General features: G+C 33.3%; 1 protein-coding gene across 1 annotated transcript; it reads right to left on the bottom strand.

The window, feature by feature from the left end:
* Positions 1–794: 794 nt before the first annotated feature.
* On the bottom strand, positions 795–17956 carry LOC105178698 (triacylglycerol lipase 2-like). The gene is made up of 9 exons (XM_020699421.2): positions 17795–17956; positions 17012–17125; positions 15882–16022; positions 15687–15797; positions 6769–6912; positions 5137–5177; positions 2188–2267; positions 1983–2078; positions 795–1114 (listed from the first exon to the last, which is right to left on the bottom strand). The coding sequence occupies exons 1-9, from the start codon at positions 17954–17956 to the stop codon at positions 795–797; spliced, it is 1209 nt and encodes a 402-aa protein (XP_020555080.2).
* Between the last annotated feature and the right edge of the window lie 5393 nt (positions 17957–23349).

Genomic DNA, 23349 nt, shown 5'->3' with positions numbered 1-23349 from the left:
TGTGTTTGACGTTCACAGATAGCTATACATAAAGAGGCAATGAAGTAGAGGGGGATTATAAAAAAAAATTTCCAACTCGTCAAAGCATAATAATTTAAGCTTTCAAGTCTTTGTAGTTTTAATTTATAGTTTTATAGGGGTTTCCCCAACGAGTCAAGTCCTTTTTCATATGAGAGGCTAAACAATTGTCTCCTCCAACGAGAAAATAATATTTATGCAATATTTCATATATTTCTTCAATAAAAGTAAGACTTTTGTTCAATTTGTTGTCTAAAATTCTATTAAGTCTCTATATTGGAGTGTCTTCTACGCCATAAGGTAAGAAATGAAATAGGGTTGTGATGTTTGTTGTTGAAGGAGCCAAGTACCTACGAACTATCTGCTACGGTAGTGTGGTTGGAGGAAGTCTGTTAAATCGAAGACTTGGAATACCCGGGAATAAGACGGTTCAAAAAAAAGTATGAATTCATGAGGGCTTAATTTTATTTTAGAAGCATGAGATGGGCTATTAAGCTATTTTCATTAAAAGGACAAAATGGTCATAAATTAGATTGAAGGACCAAATTTATGCAAAATTGAAAGATAATGGATTAAAACTAATATCATCAAAATTAGTGGACCAAAATTGAACCGCGTACTGTATGGAAGAGATAGATATAATGTACTTGGGACACATATAAAAATTTTATGGAACCATGTAAAAGTTATCTTCACATCCATAGTGAGCAAATTTGATAGGAAGCATTGTGACCATCGACCACTCCCAACATGCAACGGTAGCAAAGATTTTCTTATCAATGAAGCCTGAGGAAGGCCATGAGAGGATCATACACAACTTGCGTAGCATTAAAACCCATTATAAAATCAGCGTGAGCGTAATTCTCCGTATACTGAACGACCAGCTTGTCTTGTTCATGCTCGTGAAGGCTATCCAACAGGAGCTTCACATCCTCCGACACAGAGAGCGCGTCTTTCCCTCCATAGGCCAGAAAGAGAGGAACGTCGTTTGGGATGTTTGTCATGTTGTACGATGGAGGAACGGGCGTCCCGTAGTGTTTCACGTTCTCCTTAACGTCTCCGTAATCATACATCTTAATCATTCCATCTTGCGCCACTGTGCCCAGAAAAACAACCGATACAATTAGATTCGTTTTTTCTAAAAATGATCAAAATTGGTTCCCCTTTATTTTTCTTTAGAAATCAAGTTGTAAGAAAGAATTGTACGTTTGTTTGCACAGAACTGCATTTTTGGTCCTACAACTTAGCATAAGTGGTATTCTCAGGACATTCAAATATCGAGGCATGGTAAATTAACTCAATTATATATATTTTCAATTTTGTGCAATTTCAGCACATTGCTAGCAGAGATTCCGAATTTGGATGAAAAATCATCACATGCCGCTCTCATGACTAAAAGTTAGCGAATTTTCAAAATCCACATGCTTCTTATAAGACGTAAAATTGAAAGACTACCTTATCCTAGTTTCCAGGATCTCTAAATCCTGTATATTACGAGGGGTGATAATAATGATCTTACAAACTTGATGAATAGCGCTTTTAGTCATGTTCTCATGCAAAATGTATGCGATTCTTGCTTCCAATCACTTCCGGATCTGTGGTTCACATAAAATCGTACAATTCTTGAAATTTATAAATATTAGTCCCTCCATACCTAAGTACAACTTTTAATTTGCTACCTACTACTTCTTATGACCTTCACTACTTATTCTTTTACGATCTGACGCACTTAACCTTCAAAGGACTATAAATCTTTCCGGTATAATTCTTACCATTTTCCGCCACGAAAGTCGCATTTTTTAGATTCTAGACTTACCTAAATACATTTGAATCTTTTCTTGTTCGAACTTGACTTCAACAAACTTTCCTCATTTAGACAAACTTTTCAAATTTAGACACACATCAATCAGTTTTGCAACAACTACATATGATGAAGAAGGAAATAAATAGTTAAAGTATCTTACTCTGGGCAAAATGGATCATGTTTTTTGTTGAAGTTGACTGAGGCTCATTCTTCAAAAAAGAAGAAATAATGGAAGAATTCAGACAGCAGTTCTGCCCTGCATCCCTCCATGCATTTTAAATCAAATCCTCAATCACTATTTCATTAATACCATCAAAACAAATTTCAACTCATAAAAAGTTTAAAATTTCAAAAACAACGTCTACCTGTGTAAGATGTCATGAGGTCCAGGCAATTAATGTGTTTCTGCTTACAGATTTGCAGCAGAAGTTGGAGCACTGCTTCGCTGAAAATACCCATTTTTGTTAAAAGAAAATTTTAATTAATTATTCCCAACACTACAAATGAATACGATTTAAATTCGGACACGTGGGGTAAATATAAAAATTACCAAACACGATCGGATAAATTAATTTGAAAATTTAAACTTTAAACACGATTAAGCAACATTTATCACGGTCTAAGCATTTGCCAATAGTTTTTTAACTATCAGTAATGTTTTGGCTTGAAACAACATATAACAGTCAAAATGTAAGGATAGTTTGTGCAATGATGTTGACATTTTGGGTGGATATGTTTAATTTTTCAAAAAACAGGAGTGATTTGTGTAAATAATGTAGACGTTTGTGGTGGTTATATGTGTAATTATCCAAAAAACATGAAGACTATATATATATAAACAGACAATAGGTCAACCACAGTACACGAACAAACCACTATTAAAACCCAAGATATGAATCAACATTTATCACAATCTTAGCTATAACCTAAGCATTGTCATAATTTTTAGCTGTGTAATATAAGAAACGACTCATAGATATAGGGTTAAATTCATTTTAACCCCCTGTGATATATCAAAATATAAAAAATCTCCCTATGAAATTTTTAATATAAAAAATCAACCCTATGTTATGAATAAATAATCACACAGCCCCTGGTCAACTTGAACCTATTTTTTTAGAAACAATGATTAAAATACTCCTTCTAATCAACCGGTCAAACTAAATGCATTAATATATAATTATTTTGTTTTATAATATATATAATTTATAACTTAAAATATATTTATAATATATAGAATTATAATTTATAAAAAAAATCAAAATAAGAATTATAACCCCACAACCCCCACCATTTTCTTCCCCGGCCGGCCGGCCCCGTCTTCTTCCCTCCACCCCCACCTGCTTTGCCCCCACCCCCGCCTCCCCTCTCCCCTTCCCTCGCCTGTCTGGGCAACGCTAGTGGCCTAGATCGGGCAATCGGGTCGCCCGCAGCCGCTGCCATTTTTTTAAATCAATAATTTTTAATTAATTTAATTAAAATTATATTTTATTATAAAAATAATTAAGTAATTATTATATAAAATAATATTTTATTATTAATAAATATATATAATATGATATATATTAGATGTGAGAGAAGGGCAAAATGCCAAAAAAAAAAGATATTTTCATACCAAATTCGCAGTCAAAGAGCGTGTGGCTCAATTTTTGTACAAAAAGAATTTTTTGAACTTATTTTATATCACAGAGGGGGTATTCGATACTTTAATTTTTATGAGAGATTTTTAAAATATTCCTATTATCACAGGACGTCACTGAATTTTTTTTCCCATATATATATATACCGACATAAAACATTGGATTTTAATTCAATAGCTTTGACTAAAGAAATCATATTCATTTAGGTTAATCATTTTTGTACATAAAACAAAGAATGATTTTTGAAGTAGATATTTGCGGGTAATCAAGTGAAGCGACTCTTTTGTATAAATTAAAGAAATATTTACATTTACACTCTTTATCTATGGTCTATTTATACAAATTATTCCTATTTTTTGTATAATTATAAAAACTATTACTGACAACTAAAAAATAGGGCAATTTGTGTAATGATGCTAATATTTTTAGAGGATGTGTATGTAATTTTTCAAAAAAATAAGGGGTGGTTTGTGTAAATAATAATGATATTTTGGTGAGTGTATGTGTAATTATCTAAAAAATAGGGGTAATTTATGTAAACAAACCATAAATCAAAGAGCATTAATGTAATTATTTCTAAATTAAATTCAGAGCAATACACCAAAAAAAAAAATAGCAGCAAGAAAACCAATTAGTGATTATAATTTTATCACAATAATAAATTTTATGATTTTAATAATGACTGTTATTCTGTACAAAAATTTAAGATTAGTGATAAAAAGTTGTTTATAACATTAATAATAATAGCAATTAGTGACACATATATAACGGTGACTTGGTGACAACATATAATTATTATTATCTTGAAGTTGTTACCATAAATATGTTACTAATTATCGAAAAAAAAATGCAATTTCAATCTTGTAACTTAGGGAATGATATTTTTGGTCCGATACGAATTAATTTTTGTAATTTAATTTTATAAATTTAAAATTTTAGTAATTTTAGTCCTATAACTTGAGAGAGTGTGGTATTTTTTGTCTAGCATGAATTGATTTATAGGACGAAAATTGTAAATTAATTAGGTCATGTGCAGGTCACACACAATTTTCTAACCAAATTGACCGAAAATAGCACTAAAATTAGAAAAAATTTAATTATAGGACTAAATTGCGAAATTAATTCATACAGAAACAAAAATACTACCCCTAAATTACAGGACTAAAATTGTATATAATTCTTGTCACTAATAATATTATTATGAAAAATTTAAAATTACTATAGCTTAATATATATTTCTAATGATAATTTAAGGGAAAAGTATTATTTTGGTCCGCTAAGTATGCCTAATTTTAATTTTAGTCCGATAACTATGTCCATTTTTGTTTAGGTCCAGTAACTTACGAAATTGCTTACTTTTAGTCCTCTGGCAGATTTTCTGACAATTTTACCCCTATGAGTGCATATGGACTAAAACTGCCTTTCAAAAGTTGCATAGGGATAAAATTGCTCGAAAATCTGCCAGAGGACTAAAAGTAAGCAATTTCCTAAGTTACTGGACCTAAACAAAAATGGACATAGTTATCGGACTAAAGTTAAAATTAAACATACTTAGCGGATTAAAATAATATTTTTTCCGAATTTAAAATATTTTGTTGCTAATGTATTTTATTATGATGGAAGTATAGACAATTAAATATTATAATAAAAGATAAGGAAGAAGAATTCTCTTACTCTGTAGGATTGAATTCAGCAATTTTCAACCAATAAGAAGTCTGTCAAAGAAGATGGACAGTCTCTTAATTAGCCCTCAGAAATCCAATCAAGAACATAAATAGTGTTTGGAAAAATGTAATTTTGGTCCTTTAAATTGGTGAATTGTCAATAATTTGACCAAAATTGTAGTTCGTTTTGGTTGGAACTTGGAAATTTTAGCAGTAAAAAGGTGCTAATTGCAATAATTTAATTTGTATTTTTAAATTCTTTTAAAAAGTAAGTAGAAAATAGTGATTTTTTTCGTTTACAGTTTTTGAACTGTTTAAATTAAATTTTTGTAGAATTTATTTATAAGATTTTAGGTATTAATTTTTTTTTTTTAAAAAAAATTCCAACTTCACTTTTGCTTTTCATTTTCAACATGACTCTTAACTTTAATTACTATTAATTTAATGTATAGGGTAAATTAACAACTGCGTACGTACGTCTATAAGGTTTAACACAATTATAAACACTCCCTTATTGTTTGAAAAATTATATATACCACTGGTCTTCAAATAAATATAAATTATGTAGCCCCTAGACAACAAGGTGAAAATTATTACTTTAATCTTTCTGATTTTTTTTGAATATATGAAAAATATATAAAAAAAATTTGAAGGTGGACAGTAAATCAACCATAGGACATATTAGTCCATAAAAGAATTTTAAGATTTTTAAAAAAGTATGTAAAATTATAATTCATAATTCAAAAGTACATTTTAGACATTTCACCGTAAAAAACTAGATGAAAACCTTACGTAGGCTAACAGAATGGTCTTGTTGTCGAACGAGCGCTAAATCAGGAAGTATTTGTAATTTTTCAAACAAGAAGAAGGTATTTATAATTAGGAAAAAGTATTATTTTAGTCCGCTAAGTATGCCTAATTTTAATTTTAATCCAAGAACTATGTCTATTTTTGTTTAGATCCAATAACTTACGAAATTGCTTACTTTTAGTCCTCTGGCAGATTTTCGGACAATTTTATCCCTATGAGTGCATATGGACTAAAACTGTCTTTCAAAAGTTGCATGGGGGTAAAATTATTCGAAAATCTACCAGAGGACTAAAAGTAAGCAATTTCATAAGTTACTGGACCTAAACAAAAATGGACATAGTTATTGGACTAAAATTAAAATTAGGCATATTTAACGGACTAAAATAATACTTTTTCCTTATAATTATATCGAAACTAAGGGAAGATAGTTGTAATTTACACTTATTTATAGAAACTATTGGAAACACCACTTAGGTTGCACAACAAGAGATTTTGAAAAAAGAGGAAGATAAAGAAAAAAGCCCTGAAATTGAAATTTCTAGCTAACTTCATTCCAAATTTTTGAATTTCTTGTCAAATAAAACAGGAAATTAGATGGTACTAACATTGGGGTCAATTTTAGGTAATTACCATAAAAAAATATATATACATCTGGCTAATACTAAAAAGTTTTAACTAAATTTAGACTAAAATTACTACAATATAAATAGATGATTGACACATAAATAAAAGATGAACATAGAAAATGTGTTCAATTACAGGAGATTAAAAAATAAAGAAAAATTGTGTATTTTTGGCAATAATAATAATAATATATAAAAAAAAGGTGTACCTGGTTAAGAAGTGTTTGTGCAACATTAGTTGCTATAGAAGATGTCATGTGACCTATGTAAGCAATTGGACAAAGCATAGCTGCTGATCTCAACTTGTCCACTAACTGCCCTTTTGAAAAGCCAGCAAAAGCAATCAAAGTTCCCTACAAAAACCACATCAACATCCTTAAATAAACACACATGCAATATCTACTAATTGAATTTTCTATTACAAATTTTATTACATGGTATATGCATGCCATTTATTTATATAAATAACTATTTTTTACCTGCCAAGTATATATATTAAATGACACTCTACTCCTTTTAGATTTGGTGTAATTACACATAAATCTTATGTGGTTTTAGAAATTACATCTAGCACCTCTAAAGTTTGCTTTCGTCTAACAAATAAGTCCCGTCGTTTGTCACAATTCATACAACTTACTAATATTAACATAAAAATTAAAAAAAGTCTATATTTATCCCCGATTCACTTATTACTGACTGATTGTAGGTCAAATAAATCTTTTTATGACTAAATTACCCTTATACGTCTTCATGCTTTAATGCATGTGAGAAGATATATCTTCAACGTTATAAAGGCAATTTAATTCGAAAAAAATTATTCGACCTGCAATAAGGAAGCAGTAAGTATCAACAAATTCAGTAAATTTTGACTAATTGGAGGACTTTTTTATTAGAAGAAAGCAACCTTCAAGGATGCTAGATATATTTTTCCATACCACAAGAGTTCTATACATGTAATTACACCAAACCTCAAGAAAAAGGAGTGGAATTATCCTTACACTAATTGTGCTACAAGATACAATATGAATTTATGGTAATAATTTCAATCGAATATATATATATATATATATATATATATTCTTGGGTTAACTACCAAGATTGACATGTAACTTAGGAGGGTATCATTTTAAAGATTGTAATTTTGACCTGGCAAAATATGCCCTATAATTTCAAAAAAATGCGGCAATTTCTGCCCCTTGTCTAAATCTGAACAAATTATGAACAATTTTACCCCTTTATAGCTTTAGAAAGAGCAGTTAGGTCCTGTTTCAATATTTTCACATGTTGCTGCATCATGCTTCGCTTAGAATGGTATCAGAGCCTAGGTTTATTGAAAAAAAAATTATTTATATTGCATTTAGATATTTTTTTTCACTAACGGAGGAGACTCTTTAAGAGAATGGAATCGAACAAAAGTTTGACTTACAACAAGGAATACCTTTAGATTTTGAAATATCGAAGATGGAGTTTCTTTATGGAAATTCTAAGAGAGGGAGAAAATTTTCTCCATATAACGAATGGTAGTTCGAGTGAAAACAGGAGTATTTCCAGATTTCGGAAAGATAAAGGAAGAATTTCGTCTTGGAAATTCTAGACAAGGCCACAATGAAATGAAGTGGGAGCCTGAACCCTTACTAGGGAGAAGCAAGAAGAATGGTAGAGAATCCACCTGATCCTAGGGGTGCTACCAGGAAATACGGTAAAAGACCTACAAGCAACCGAAATTCGTGGTACAATGCCAGGAAGGAGAACTAGACTGGGTAAATTCTTTTTCCAATACAACTCCTAAAATTATGATTGGAGGAATTGATTGAAAAGAACTTGAGCCGGATACGTCGAACATCTCCCAAGATTTGAGAGAAATTCAGAAAACAGTTCAAAACTACGAACATAGGTTAATCAATATACCTATGAAAATGGAAACCTTGAGCCAAAAAATGGACAAGATTCTTAAGATCCTTCCGTATTAACACTAGGACCTTACAAATTTGAAGATAGAAGTTGCATATCTAAAGAGAAATCAAAGGTAAAATCCTAAGACATGCAGATGCAGACAAGAATGGATGAGGGACGCCTTAGGATCAGTACCTCTTCTACCTCAGAAGGAAAAGTGACAGAGATTCCAGAGCTAAAGATCATAGAAGATTTGATCATTGCATCTATCAAATGCATAAAATAATGGAGGGTAACAAGGGCAGATGTATCATATCTACAAGAGTTGGTTGAATCATTTTCCCAACATGGAATTATGGATTTAGTCAACATTCAAACCAATGAAATCACTCTAGTACTACCACCCGTAGAAGGAAGTACGGGTTCAAATGATCCTCCACAGGATAATCCAATGAAAGAGATTACAAATTTCCACACCAAGGCAACACCGACATTTGTGGGAACCAAACTTAGAGAGAAACCAGAGGAGAGCACCTAAAAATACACCTCGGGCAAGGACCATGCTTCAGTTCTTGCATCCATACGGCACCATAGTCTACCTGGATACAATTGACTTCCAAAACATCGAGAAGCTGATAGATGAGTAGATTGCAGCCACAAAAGTAGCAGCAACTACCCTAGAACTCGATAAAGAGAACTTCATAAAATTAGTGGAGTTAAGCATGGAGGGTTCTGTGAAGATTGGATGGGATAATACCCCAAAAGACACCAAAGCCAGAATCTTGGCCGGAGATTAAAAGAGCAATAGTAGACCAGCTACGAAAGCTTATCAATATACACATCATCAAAGATGGATACTTTGAATAAAGTAGAGCAAAAAAAGCTACAGAATATGCACAAGCTCTTTTCAACCTTGAATTAAGGAGTATTTGGGCAGTAGATGAATATATCTACTGGTTTCACAAAGATTTCTTTTAGAGTGGAGTAACAACAGAAGTAACAACTCTAATGTTCTTTGCTAAGATCTGAATCCATAGAGGGAAATGTTAATGCAATCATACAAAGTACCTGAAGGACAACTAGATTCAGTTGCAAGGAGGATGTCTTTCCCTAAAGACAAAGTGAAGGATTAGTGTCATCACAGATCCATCCAGAAAAACATGAAGAGGTTGAGAGGTAAGATAAAAAAAATCCCCTCTATGTTGTGATAACAATGATTTTCCTACAATTATAGGAGAATCAAATGAGCCAAGGAAGAAGAAAAAACATAACAGCGAGTCCTACCATAGGAGCTCCAAAAGAACCTCTTGCAAGAGAAAATCATGGTGGTCCAAATCAAAGCCAGATAATACAAATCTGGACAGAAGACTGGACCAACAAGAACTTCATCCTAAGGATCTAGAAAAACAGATGCAAGATCCATAGGAAGAACCCCATATAAAAAGGACTTTTAGACAAGCCCATACTCGGGTTAACGAAAGTTTCAAGGATTGTAATACGGAGCAAGAGGTCATATATCTCCGGAAACGTGATAAATTAAGAAAATTTAAAGCCACGGATGACATTCTAATTGCAGTATACTATGAAAATTTGGTACCCATATACCAATTCGAGGATCTTCCTTCAGATGAAAGTGTATATGAGGAAGAAATAGAAATTGATTTGGATGGATCTTCAACCAAGTTAGAATAACTAGAATGAGAGATATAGGCTTCAAACCTCTAAAAGTCTGTCAAGATTCTTTTTAAGGATGATGGTGTCTAATAAACCATGAAAAGAATCATGGGCCAAGATTCCAACCTCAGCTCATACGTTGGATTTTGGATTGAAAGAATCGAGAGAGTCCTCAATCAGATACGACTAAACTAGAGTAAACATCACATAATTTACAAAGTAAGTTCAGGTGAGTTTGCTATTCACATGGAACCTACAGGTAATGTGGTGAAAATGCAGTTTATTCCTAAAGAAAAAATTCTTGAAGAATTAAGTAAGCTTAGAGAAGAGGAAGCTGTTACTATGAAATGGATATAGAAATTATCGGAATAGTAATAAAAACAACTTTTAAAGAAGATATTGATTCAAAAATACATCTATCTATAATGGATATAAGAATCACTAACTTAAGAGATGGTTGTCTTGGGACAATTATATGTAATTTATACGTAGGAAAATTAATATTTGATATTCATCCTAAGATTGCATACAACCTAGCAGACCAAAATTTCAGTAGAGTCTTGACCCTTAATTAAGATTTTAAAAGAAAAGATCTTATAAAATAAGATAATTGACCGTATTCTATAACTTATAAAATGGCTTATGCCCTTTTCCAACACACATCATTCCGATTTGTTTCTTAGGGAAGAATATAGGGAAAAGTATTATTTTAGTCCGCTTAGTATGCCTAATTTTAATTTTAGTCCGATAATTATATCCATTTTTGTTTAGATCTAGTAACTTACGAAATTGCTTACTTTTAGTCCTCTAGCAGATTTTCATACAATTTTACCTATTGAGATTCCTAGAATTTTCAAGAAATTTGCCAAGGTGATGATACCAGACCCAATTAGAATACTTAGAATAGGTGTTGTCTACATCGTAATCAAGGATCACCTAATTTTAAATGGAAAACTTAGTTCTAGAAACGCGTTTAGTAGCTTGATATCCTTTTAAGAAGATAGGATTACAGGCTACGTAGGAAAAGCGAAAGAGTTGATAAAAACAGTTACTCCTCAAGAAATTAGAGTAGATAACGTAAAACTTAGATACCCTGAAAGATGGAAAGGAATACAAATCATATTTTGACATCACTAAGAAAGAAAATTATTTTTCTTGTGATGACTTATATCATTTGCAGTAACCTGTTATTGGTAAATATGAAAGCATGCTAGAAATTGCAGGCCATGGGATCATGATTGCTGCAGTTGTAAGAAGAGAGAAGGGGAGTATGACTTTGGGGTTAAATTTCCTTGAAAATCATAAACTATGAGGAAGAAAAGGTAATGGAATGGAATTCAATCTGGATGGGGTTACCATAGAGATTGAATAACTAGTCCCTTTTCTATATACATATCTATTGGTATGTTCTATGATCAATATAAGACATAATACTTTGCTACTTATACTGATTCAAGATCAGATATTTGTACAACGATGCCTGGAGTTTTCTCGGGAAGCTATGAAAACCTTACCCGTTAATGCAGGCAGAATTTTTCACAGAAAATTCTAATATTCAGTAAGGGTATAAGAGAGGCAATAATCATGAATGGAGGAGCATTTGGAACACTTTGGTACATGGTGAAAATACCTCCTATCTGCTTTTATGATACAGGTGTGGATATTTTACTGGGCAACAAATTTATTCAAACTATTTCAAAATATATACAGGACAACAACAAAAAACTATTGATTTTTACTACTAAGTGTGGTAGTGAAATACAAGTTTTACGAAGAGAAAATGCATTTAACAAAATAATGCCTATAAATTTTCATAGAAAATGTGGTGATGATGCCAAGTTAACTATTCAAAAATACAGGATAAGAGAAAATTTGGTAAAGCTCTTTTGTCTTTCTCACAACAGGGACTCATGGATAGCGATAGCTTCTACAAGGAATCTATGGAGGAGAAAAAGAACCTCAAAAAAGCATTGCAGTAGATAAAATTTGTAGATATTAGTGAAGAAAGCAAGCTCTCTCTTGAGAACGTCATGAGACTTATCCAGAGGAATTTTAGAGAGAACCCTCTGGCATGGTGGGATAGAAACAAAATCAAAGCTACTCTGAAGGTTGAAGAGGAGTGCAAATACGAGTATGGTCAACATAAGTCCTTCTAGATGAATATAGAGGATAAGAGAGATATGCAAGAGATCATCAAGTATCATATCAATCTTGGACTCATTGAGTCTGGAGTTTCTGCTTACAGTAACCCTAGTTTTCTGGTAAAAAACCACGGTGAGATAAAAAGAGGTAAACTTAGGTTGGTAATAAACTATCAAGGGACTAATAGAATATTAGAAGTTGATGTTTATTACATTCCAAATAAAGATACTTAATTGATTGGATTAAAAGTGTAAAAGTGTTTTGAAAATTTGACTGCAAATCTAGTTTTTATCAAATTAAAATGAAGAGTGAATTAAAGAAATATATTGCAATCTCCAAACCACAGGGACCATATATCTGGAATGTGCTACCAATGAGATTAACTAATGCACTCCAAATATTTCAAAGAAAAATGGATCATTTTTTCAATGATTATTTTGAGTTTATGTTTGTCTACATTAATGACATACTTATTGCATCTAAAGATATGAAGATCATATTAGACATCTTGAGATATTTTCTGATGCATGTCATATAGAAGGATTAGTGCTTTTTGAGAAGAAAGCTACTATTATTGTCAATAAAATTGAATTTCTAGGAAGTCTTATTGACGAACCAGTTATTGTGTTACAAGACCATATTGTGGAGAAAATCTGCAATATTCCAAACGTACTCAAATACAAGAACCATTTAGACAGCTTCTTTGGAGTTGTTAAATTTGCAGGTATCTTTATTAAGGATCTTGCAAGATGCAAAAATGATTTCCGACCACTTTTTAAAGAAACAGAAATTCAAAGAGGAAATTAGAAGAAATCCACACTCGAAGAGTTCGTGAGCTGAAATAGGTTTGCAGTGACCTACCAAAGCTTGCTATCCCACAGGACGATGATGAATTAGTGGTCTACATGGACGCCAATAACTATCGATGGACAACAATTCTCATGAAAAAGACCTCTGTAGGGGAAGAATCTTGTAGATATATAGGGGGGTTCTCCTTAGAACAACAGGCCTAAATTTGGCACATCAACGAGAAACAGTTCTTTCCAGTTTGGAAGGCTTTTAAGAAATGGCCTTTATTTCTACTTGCTAAAGATTCACCTTAAAATTTGATAATACTAATGTTAAAGCTTTCTTGAAAAATAAATTAAAATCCAAAATTGAGAAGCGCGTATTATCAGATGGCCAACTGAATGCCAATATTATTTCTATAATATTAATGTTACAAAATCTCATGAGAATGTTCTTGTAGATTTTCTGACAAAAGAGGGAGGCATTTGAAGCAAACTTCATCATTCTGAGGCTCAGGCATCTTCGGGAGAACCTTGAAGAGCTTGATAAAATGTTTGGAAAGGTTTAAAGAGCTGATCTTGACACTGTCCAAGTAACTAGCCAAGTCCAAAGAGCTAATCTTGACACTATCCCGGTCGCAATACGGAATACCATGGTGGCTTTAACCTCGCTATGGAATAATTTACAAGAACCAATTTGAAAAGCATCACCCTCGAGGATGACTCGTGAGTTGCAGGAGCATGATCCTAAACATGCCCTTAGAGTACGGGGCTCTAGACCTATAGCGGTAGATTCAAATACTGCTTTCACAAGGGAGAGATTAGTCTTAAGCTGATAACTGACACCTCTAAGGTTGATACTAACGAGTTAATACCTTCTTTTTCTGCTTAGCCGGTTTACCCGCAAATATGGAAAAAATCAATTTCTTGAAAAGGCGTCAACCCAAGCATGACTGTCATCGAAACATCTAAAAAATATAATCGAGTTTGGATGTTAGAAGGGTCCAAACTAGAAGAGTTCCGAGATTGTATGATTTTGGGGCACTAGCTTCAGTTCATACTATGTCTCCGAGTTTTTCGGAAATCTCAAAACATCTAGAGTGGATTAGTGGGGCAGTTTATGATTCTTGGCAACATAACCCCCACTTGGAGAGATGAGATATTTTGGAGCTAAAATTCATATCACCAGCTCCAAAAATAGCGGGAAAAGGGTCTCATCCAATATTCCATTTTATCAAGCTGCAGAGACCAGACATGGTAGCTTTTAACAAAATTAAGGCTGCTTTAGGAGAAGTTCCACTGGTTTCAACCATTAGTAAGGATGATATTTCAACCAGGAGAGCTTCTGGGGTCTATGGGTCTACCTCATTGAGATGGACAGAGTCAAGTATCTATTTAAAATATTTTTTTCACAAATTAAATGGATCATTCTTGTTAAACTCCATGACATGAAAAAACACCGAGTTTGCAGAAAACATGTCCAAGAAAAAGAGAACGCTCATATGGGAGAACAAGTTGCCTGCAACCAAAGTCACTAGAATGAAGACATGAAACATGTTGTATGAAGGGCAATGGCAAAACCACATATACCTTGTTGTGAAAAACAAGAAAAGCTCCTGTTCGGGACAAAGATTTGGGTCACTAAAAGAAACCCGAACCAAAGAATGACAAGGATAAAAGAAAGGATTTTTACAAAGTGAAGTAAAAATCGCATAATGTAAAAATTCAAGAGTGAGACTGTTGGCAGAAGATGACAAAAGCCAACAATTAGAGACTAAGAAGGCCAGCTAGCAATCACATGTCTGACAAGCTATTATGACCAATAGTTGGAAAGGACGCAGGGATGACGAACACAGTAACGTCATCCAAAAGAGACAAGATGACGACAAATGCAGTAACGCCATCTAAACACAAGTTCGGAGTCCAGGTTTTAAGTCCGCGGACGTCTATTAATAAGGAAGCAATGAAGCAGAAGGAGATCATTAGAAATTTTCACCAACTCTTCATAACATAATAATTCAAACTTTCAAATCTTTGTAATTTTTTAATTCATAGTTTTATGGGGTTTCCCGGACGAGTCAAGTCCTCGATCTTATGAGAGGCTAAATAGTTGTCTCCTCCAACAGAGAAAACAATATCTATATAGTATTTCATATATTTTTCAATAAAAGTAAGGCTTCTGTATAAATTGTTGTCCAAAATCCTATTAAGTCCCTATATTGGAGGATCTTCTACTCTATAAGGTAGGAAATGAAATAGGGTTGAGTTGTTTGTAGCTAAAGGAGCTAAGTGCTTGTGAAACATCTGTTGTTGTAATGTGATTGGATGAAGTCCGTAAAACCAAGGACTTGGAATATCGGGGAATAAGGGGGGTCCAAAAAAGGTATGAATTCATGAGGGCTTAATTTATTTTGAAAGCATATTGGGCCAAACTAAGAGCATGAAAAATGAACTACAAAGGCTTTGTTATCAAAAGGATAAAATGGTTAGACGGCAGTAAACGCGCAGATTTTAATAGATACAATGCATAAATTGCCACTCCTATTTATACGATCCTTGTTTTGCCACTATCCTATAGGTACGGGATAGTAATTGCATTTAAATCATATATTCTTTGTACTTGAAATTACCATGGAATGCCCAACATAGTGAAGTTTCTGGCTTGTTTGATCATAAATGTATTGAAAAGTTGCCGGGAGATCATAAGCGACCAACTCGTCCCACGACCAATCCCAGAAAGCCTAAAGTGATTGTTGTCCAATGGTTACTACGCCAAAAAGTACGATGATTGATCAAATGGGAAAAGAGTGATACAAGGAGTTTACTGGATCGTTGGAACTAAGAGATGTATGTCCGAGGCTGTATTTCGTTCCGCGTGCATTCACTAGCCACACGTCGAACCCGTTATCAGCCAACAGAAGGGCCAACGACTGCTCTGGAGGACTCAAGAGCCATGTGACCGCATCCTGCATGCAGTAATCACATAATCAATAGTTGCTTAGAAACTATAGAGATATTGCAGCATGGGGGAAATAATACTTTTTGTTCCATAAATTATGACCTTTTTATTTTTAATTTTATTGATTACGATATTCTCAGTTTTGATTCTGCAACTTCCAAAAAATAGCACTTTTATTGGTCACATGACACATTTTCGTTATTTATTTTAATAGAAAGCACGTGGCCAATAGAACCTTTACATTTTTAGCTCATATGTTCTCTGAAAAAAGTAGCATTTTTGGTTCCTTGCACTTAATGGCCATGCAGTCTTTTTCGTTTAACATCTCACAGAGATGTGCCATAGGACCAAAACTGCTACTTTTTAAAAGTTACGGGACCAAAAGTGAGAATCTTATAACCAATAGGATCAAAAGTGGAAAGATCCTAAGTTACAGGACGAGAAATACTATTTACCTGCAGTGTAGAGTCTAATTTAACATAGAGTTTTGGCCCTCTAATATATACCTATGATTTGGTTATAGCTGATATATTAGTTTCACTTGTAAAAGTAACAGCTGATAATTGTTGTGTAATTATAGTTACTTAGTATTAGTCACGATTTTTTATTTTTGATTATGGTAATTAAACATAACCAAAAAAAAGTCATACAAAATTTTTCTAGTGTGTCATACTAATTGAGAGAGTGTTGGGGTGAGCTTATAAACTTTTTAAATTACAGTTCAATATATTTATTTCTTTAAAAAACATAACTTTTTTTTTTTTAAATAAAACATAACTTACTCACTAATCAATTTGTCCAATCTGTTATTTTCTACTCAAGCAGATTTAAAATTAATATATTTTACAGTTCTGATAACCAATTATTCATTTTATTTTGTTTATATTTCATTTATATAAATATAATTTAAATTATGCGTATACATCAAGTGTGCTTTATTTTATATAGAAAAGAAGTTATTAGATTAAGAATTAATCATAAAATGGAGATGCAAACCGTGAGAACTCCATGATGCAGCAGAACTGGCGGCCTTGGCCCCGTCGCAGCGTTGCCCGACTGACCGAATGGAATGTTTTGTAAGCTCAAAATATATCCATCTCCAGTTGTCACCTAAAAGTTGTCATCCAATTTTCTCTGTCAAAAACCCTAAAAATTTCTCTAAAAAATACGGGTTAAATACAATTTGAAGCTAATTGCATTTCTGTATTTTTTTATTAGCACGTGAGGACAAATTACATTTAACCCGTAAAAATATTAATAAGTATAAAACAATTATAAATTATTTATATATATATAACTACGCGCCCAATGTCAATTGAAAAATTTAGGGGTTTTATTTTTGTAATTTTTACGTATTAGTATTGAGAAAATTATAATTTACGTCCCATAATTATAGAAGGTCTTCAGTTTTACTTCTATTCGAATACATTTTGACAATTAAACCCTAAAATTTAAAAAAAAAAAAAAAAAAACAACTGCACATTAAGAAGAAACTTCTCCGTAAATTGCAAATATAACCCGAATTTGGCATGTGACCCTGACATAAGACCCAAAATCTGGCGAGATTGCAATTTTCAATGGATTTGATCTTTAATGTGCCAATATTTTTAAAATTACAGGACTTCACTGTCAAATTCAATTCCAACAGATGGACTCAAATGGACATCCTCTATAGATACAGGACTAAAATTGCGATTTTCCTATTAGTATTTTCGTACGAAGATTTGTTACATTTAACCCCTACAACTTGTGCATACAGGTGTATGTAAGCTGCCATACATTGTGTTCATGGCAAGGGTAATTCTGTACTCCCACAATCGCGCCGCAAACGCCACCATCATCGGCTAAAGTCGCACGGCCCGTCGTCCGTGGCCGAGGTCTGGTCGCGACAGCTGAGCCACATAACAGAATTGCAAGAAAAATAAAGGTTAGTTTATCCATACATATATGTGTGTGTTTCTTCCTTGTTTTTCTATGTCGTTGTAAGAATACGATTGTTTTTTGAGCATTTTTGTAGTAGTATATATAGAGTAGTAAAGGTAATGGAATATTATGAAAAAAGACAATGTGGTTGGGGCTTAGTTTTAGAGTTAATCGAAGCCAAACTAAAATGCAACAACTTAGGATGCAACAGCCAAAATTTGACATTACTTCATCATATATAGGCTGTACTAAGCTGAAATCTGGGAAGTGTCGATGCAAAATAAACTATTATTACAAGGATCGCTACCCAAAATCAGAATTGATTTTCTTTGGTTGCTCTGTTTGGTGGGGTTACTCTTGCAACTGTCATAGTATTATCTAAAACATTACAATAAAAATAAGACTAATGACCCAAAAAGAAAAAATTGTGTGACAATTTTAGTATTGTCACTAGTATATTTATTGATAATCTTTTCTATGTTGTCATAATTGTATTGTGCAAACTATTATGAACAATAATTACTAACAAGGAATTATGTATAAAGTTGTCACTAAAAGTAAATAGTGATATATGAGTGATGGTCAAGTGACAATACTTATTTGTTGTCAGTGTAGTTGTGTTGTTACTTATAATGTATGGATATGATAGGACACGGACAAGCCAACACGAAAATTCAAAAAAATTAGGATGTAATATGACACTGACACGATTATATATAACATATTTTTATTATATATATTCGCAATTTTTAGAAAAACTAAAATATGCAATATGAAAGTATCAATATAGTACAAAAAATAAGCATGCCTTACGTACATCTAGATTCTTAATCAAAATGTGGTTTAAAAAATATACATAATCAGTTTGTTTTAAAAAGTCCACAAAGAAAATTTCTAATAATCTAAATTAGTTAGATCATCATGACCATCCCTCGAATTTTTAGTAATTTTATCCCAAAATTTTTAGTTTGAAGAGGAGCGAATTAATTCTTTTTCTTTTTTCTTGTTAAGCCCAAAACTCCTTTTTCTTTGAATACAACCTAAAACTTTTTGATAATAGAAAAAATTCAAAACGTGCCGGACACACCTTTAAAATGGTGTCTGTGGCATGGCTGACAACTTTTTGAAGTATCTTACTATAGGTTGCAATAATTATCTATAGCGAATTTTGAGTTCAATTTTTGTCATTAATAATTATATTATTACAAGATCAAAATTATTGTCACTTAGTACATATTTTTTGTAACAACTTTAATATTGATATTTGTAGTAAAAGTTTGAATTGTTACAGTTGCTATATGTTCTAATTCAAGATGCACATGTTAGCCCAACCCAAGACAGATTTGGCCCAATAAAAAAAGAAGGATTGGTCTAGTGTAGGCCTGCTTAGGATCGAGCTAGTCTTAGGTCGGTCCCAAGTATCAATACATTGGACCGCCCAGCCCAGTGGCCCATGATGACCTGGTCATGGGCCACGCCTGGGTTGACCCAGGCCAATTTTTTTTTTCTTTTAATAATGTATGGCTTATAATTTTTATTTTGTTATTTTAAGTTAACTATTCTAGTAGGTTTTCTAAACTTTTGAAATTCTGAAAATTTTTATCTTTATCATTCGACTTCTAATTTTCATTATACTAATTCGTTGATACTGATGTGTACCAGGGTTCAATAGCACCACATGGTTGAAGGATCTTCACTCTAATCCTAAGATCAAAGTAGGACTAACTTGCAAAATAGGGATTAAGACTCCAATGTTTAAGTCAATAATGGATTTACTAAAAAGATAATCGGAAACCTTGAAATAATGTAAGAATACTGTTGTAAATAATTGAAGTGACTTAATAAAGTATCAAGATAGAGTGACAATAATCGTGTAGAGTGCAAAAATACACAAAAAAACTGGCTACAAAATTGAGAGAAAATGAGAGTAGGAATGAGAATTACTTAGCTACCATTATGGATGCACAATGACCTCTATTTGTAGGATGATAGAGAGTGAATCTCAAAATTAGTTACAATTTGTAATATACCATTAGAAAACTTTGGGAATTAGCTAAACAAAAAAAAAAAAAAAATAGATTGTGAAGGGAAGCAGATCGGATGGGGAACGCGCGAGTGGAAGGGCAGAAAATTAAAGAAAGCGATAAAATATGCACTATTAGAATTATTTATACGACCAACCAACGGGTATACCATTGGTGTTTTCAAACGTTCAGTGTAGTATGTGGATTAAAAAATAAAACAACAAAATCCTAACATACCAGTCTATAGATAAATAAACAAAAGAAATACAATATTAAATAAAACTTTACCTCTTTTATTTTCGTTTTAATCGGCGATGCATGTTCTATCTCATGTTCACCCTAGGCTCCAATGTAGAAGCCTTCTAGAGATGATCGACACACACCATGAAAAGATGATTTTGATCTCTTTGCTTGAAGAAATTAAACAGGTTGGAAGATGGTGAAATAGAACTACACTATCAATTAATATATTCTCTTCATAAAGCATACTCTATAACTCTACACTTGATCCTAGATCAATGAGAGTTAGAGAATTAGAGGGATGAAAGGGAGAGAAAAAGAGAGAGGCCAAGAGCTCTATTGGGGAGAGTTGGAGTGTGTGTTTTTTATGTTCAACTATATGTTGTCATATGAATTATGAAGATTAGACACACACACACACACACACACATATATATATATATACATATATATGCTTTGTATGGGAAGGTGAAAATATATATAGATACATTCCACCTACCTACAAGGCAACCCCTTTTCCATATGGTATGATCCAATCATGTCATATAGAGAAGTGCTCCAAATATGGTCAGTTTTGCACTTTTCAAAATTGCAACTTGATTAATCCTCCTTCCAACAACAGAAGTCAACCCTTTGGCCAATGGACATTAATTTAGTAGATCGAGTTTTATTTGAATTAAATTAAAATAAGTCCAAGGCCTTGAAATTGATTAAATCTAATTTAATAAAAATTAAAACTAAATTAAGCCCAATGTCATTTAATCCAAGTAAAGAAATAAGCACAATTCTCTCTAGTTAATAAATTCAATTTATTAATTAAGACAAGCGCAATTAAATTGATCTAATTAATTTAATATTGGGTTATCCATCCAATCGATAATCCTTTGTGTAAATAATCCAATTATTAACTTATTTAGAATTAATTTCAAATTAATTTCTTATCCTTTTGTGGTGATTTGTGTGACTCTTTAGGTTCACCTTTGAGCTAGACTTAGATTAGTGCCCAACACAATTGATTAATTAAATCTAATTTAATTAATCAATCCTAACCAACTATGAATTAGGAAAGCCCGCTACCATGGGTGGCCGTTCAGCAACGGGTCCATGGCACTATAGACTAGGTGAAATGTGAACATTCAGGCTCCCGAATTTCATATGGGTAAGGTCTTTCTATCTACCATCTCCCTGCCTTAGTTTAGGGAATGGAATTTGGTGTCGGTTCCTATCCTGAACTAGACATCTATGCTTTAATACTTGAGATCATGTTTAATTGCTCGACATAAGAAATCATTGCCTACTCAACAAACTACTATAGTTATAGATTTATAATGCGTTAATGGGTCTCCAAGTACATAGGAGGTACCACTATCACATACTGACAAGGAACGAATCCTCTTTTTGAAACCCACCATCCTCACTATACATTCTGACTGCACTGAATAAGGCTTATAATGATCATGTCTGTGACACAATCACCTCTCGTCAGATCCAAGATACAACCATCGTGTGCACGTCACTGCCATAGTTCCTCAAGTTTGAGGACTGCTCCTGTATTATTGGAGCTGAGGAATTCTATTCATACCGACCATGCCTCTAAGACTTTCATATGATGATTTTCACGAGTCAGTTAACTCAGTTGACTATTTTGTCAACTAACCTATTGAAATTACATAGGCGTCCAATATCTCTCGACGATGAAATACAGCACTCATTCGATGAATGAAATATCTAGTGCAAGTTTTAATAGGACTCTCGATACCCAGTCTCAATGTCCTCGACTTGGAACGTTTTAGAACAACCCTCAAAAGTTAGTTTCATAGCTGCTATCTAATGCGCAGTCTAACTACATGGGTTATCTAAATAGTCAGTGGACATCTATTGTGACGTTAAAGCAATCCTTAACGTAATTGGTAAGCACAACAAACACATATACCAAGGATGAATAATTACCATATTCATCAGAGCAACATTATTTGAATAAAGAGAGGTGAATAGTTTAAAAAACGGCCAATCCAATTGACTTTCTAATCACCTATTCCAACAGATTGTGATTTTGACTTATCTTGAAGAAGTTATGATTGTTTGCATGAGTTAGTCAGTCCGATTTCTATCGTTCAATTTTACTTGCTGTTTTCAGGTAGGCTGCCATCAACTTATGAGGATTTTGTTGGAGATTTTTTTCTATGATGTGCCTTATGATGTCAAAAATACATGTGATGTATTATCATTATTGTCGGCTCACTCATTTGGTAGGCTGCCTAGACGTGGGATTTGGCGAACCCCTACCTGTTTATTACCTCAGAAAAAATTATAGTGTGTACAATTAGAAAATCGGAAACAAGGAGTACTTACTCCCTTTATAGTAAAAAGTTTTAATCTATGTGCAACATCAGTGATTAATACTACTACTAAAAAAAGAAAAAAATAAAGTCTATCTAAGCCTACGAAATAAATAGAGTTTGACCTATAGTCGTGCCCATCCCTTTTATACGGTGGCCGAATCTGCTGCATAGTGTCCCCCGCCAATCTCTCCTTTAATGCCCGACCAGAAATCAATCTCAAAGCATCACACAAGCTCATCGGCGAAGATAAGGAGTGCCCAGTTTATCAAGTCGGATAATGCCTCGCAGTACTCCCGTAATGTCCTCTTGATTCATAACCAAAGTCAATTGTCGAGAAGTGGCATCCTTCGCAAGATGATTAGCCGCCCTATTAGCCTCTCGAAAAAGATGTTGTACGTCCGATCCTAATTCTTGTTGGAGCTGCATAATGCGCATGATCAAATGTTGCTCCTCCCACATCCCAAACGCTCGTGATTGGAAGAGTTGGAGAACTACGTAGCATCTACCTCAACCATTATGGGTGCTAAACTGTGCACTCGAGCAAGCTCTAAACCACGCCAGACAACAGTAAGCTTTGAGACCACACTAGTGGCTATGCCTAAAGCAAACTGGTATGCTAGTCGCACCTGTCCAACTGCATCTCAAATAATGCCTGCCGCTGCTGCCGGCCGGGGGTTCCCGAGTGAGGACCCATCCGAGTTCAGCTTGAATCATGCCGGAGAGGGGCTACTCCAACACACCACTCTGAGTGCCTGAGGCACCATCGGTTTGAAGCAGAAACCCATAGCCAATGCCCGATGCAAGT

The sequence above is a fragment of the Sesamum indicum genome, linkage group LG12, assembly GCF_026168435.1.
Source record: "Sesamum indicum cultivar Baizhima isolate 11 linkage group LG12, ASM2616843v1, whole genome shotgun sequence".
NCBI lineage: Eukaryota > Viridiplantae > Streptophyta > Magnoliopsida > Lamiales > Pedaliaceae > Sesamum > Sesamum indicum.
The sequence above is the reverse complement of the archived record's forward strand: the minus strand, read 5'-3'. Positions and strand labels throughout refer to the sequence as shown.

Coding starts and splice junctions, on each gene's coding strand:
- LOC105178698 (XM_020699421.2), bottom strand. CDS start 17,956: ATGGATAAACTAACCTTTATTTTTCTTGCAATTCTGTTATGTGGCTCA. Junction 17,126..17,794: donor ACCCTTGCCATGAACACAAT/GTATGGCAGCTT, acceptor GACAACTTTTAG/GTGACAACTGGAGATGGATA. Junction 2,079..2,187: donor CCTCATGACATCTTACACAG/GTAGACGTTGTT, acceptor GGAGGGATGCAG/GGCAGAACTGCTGTCTGAAT.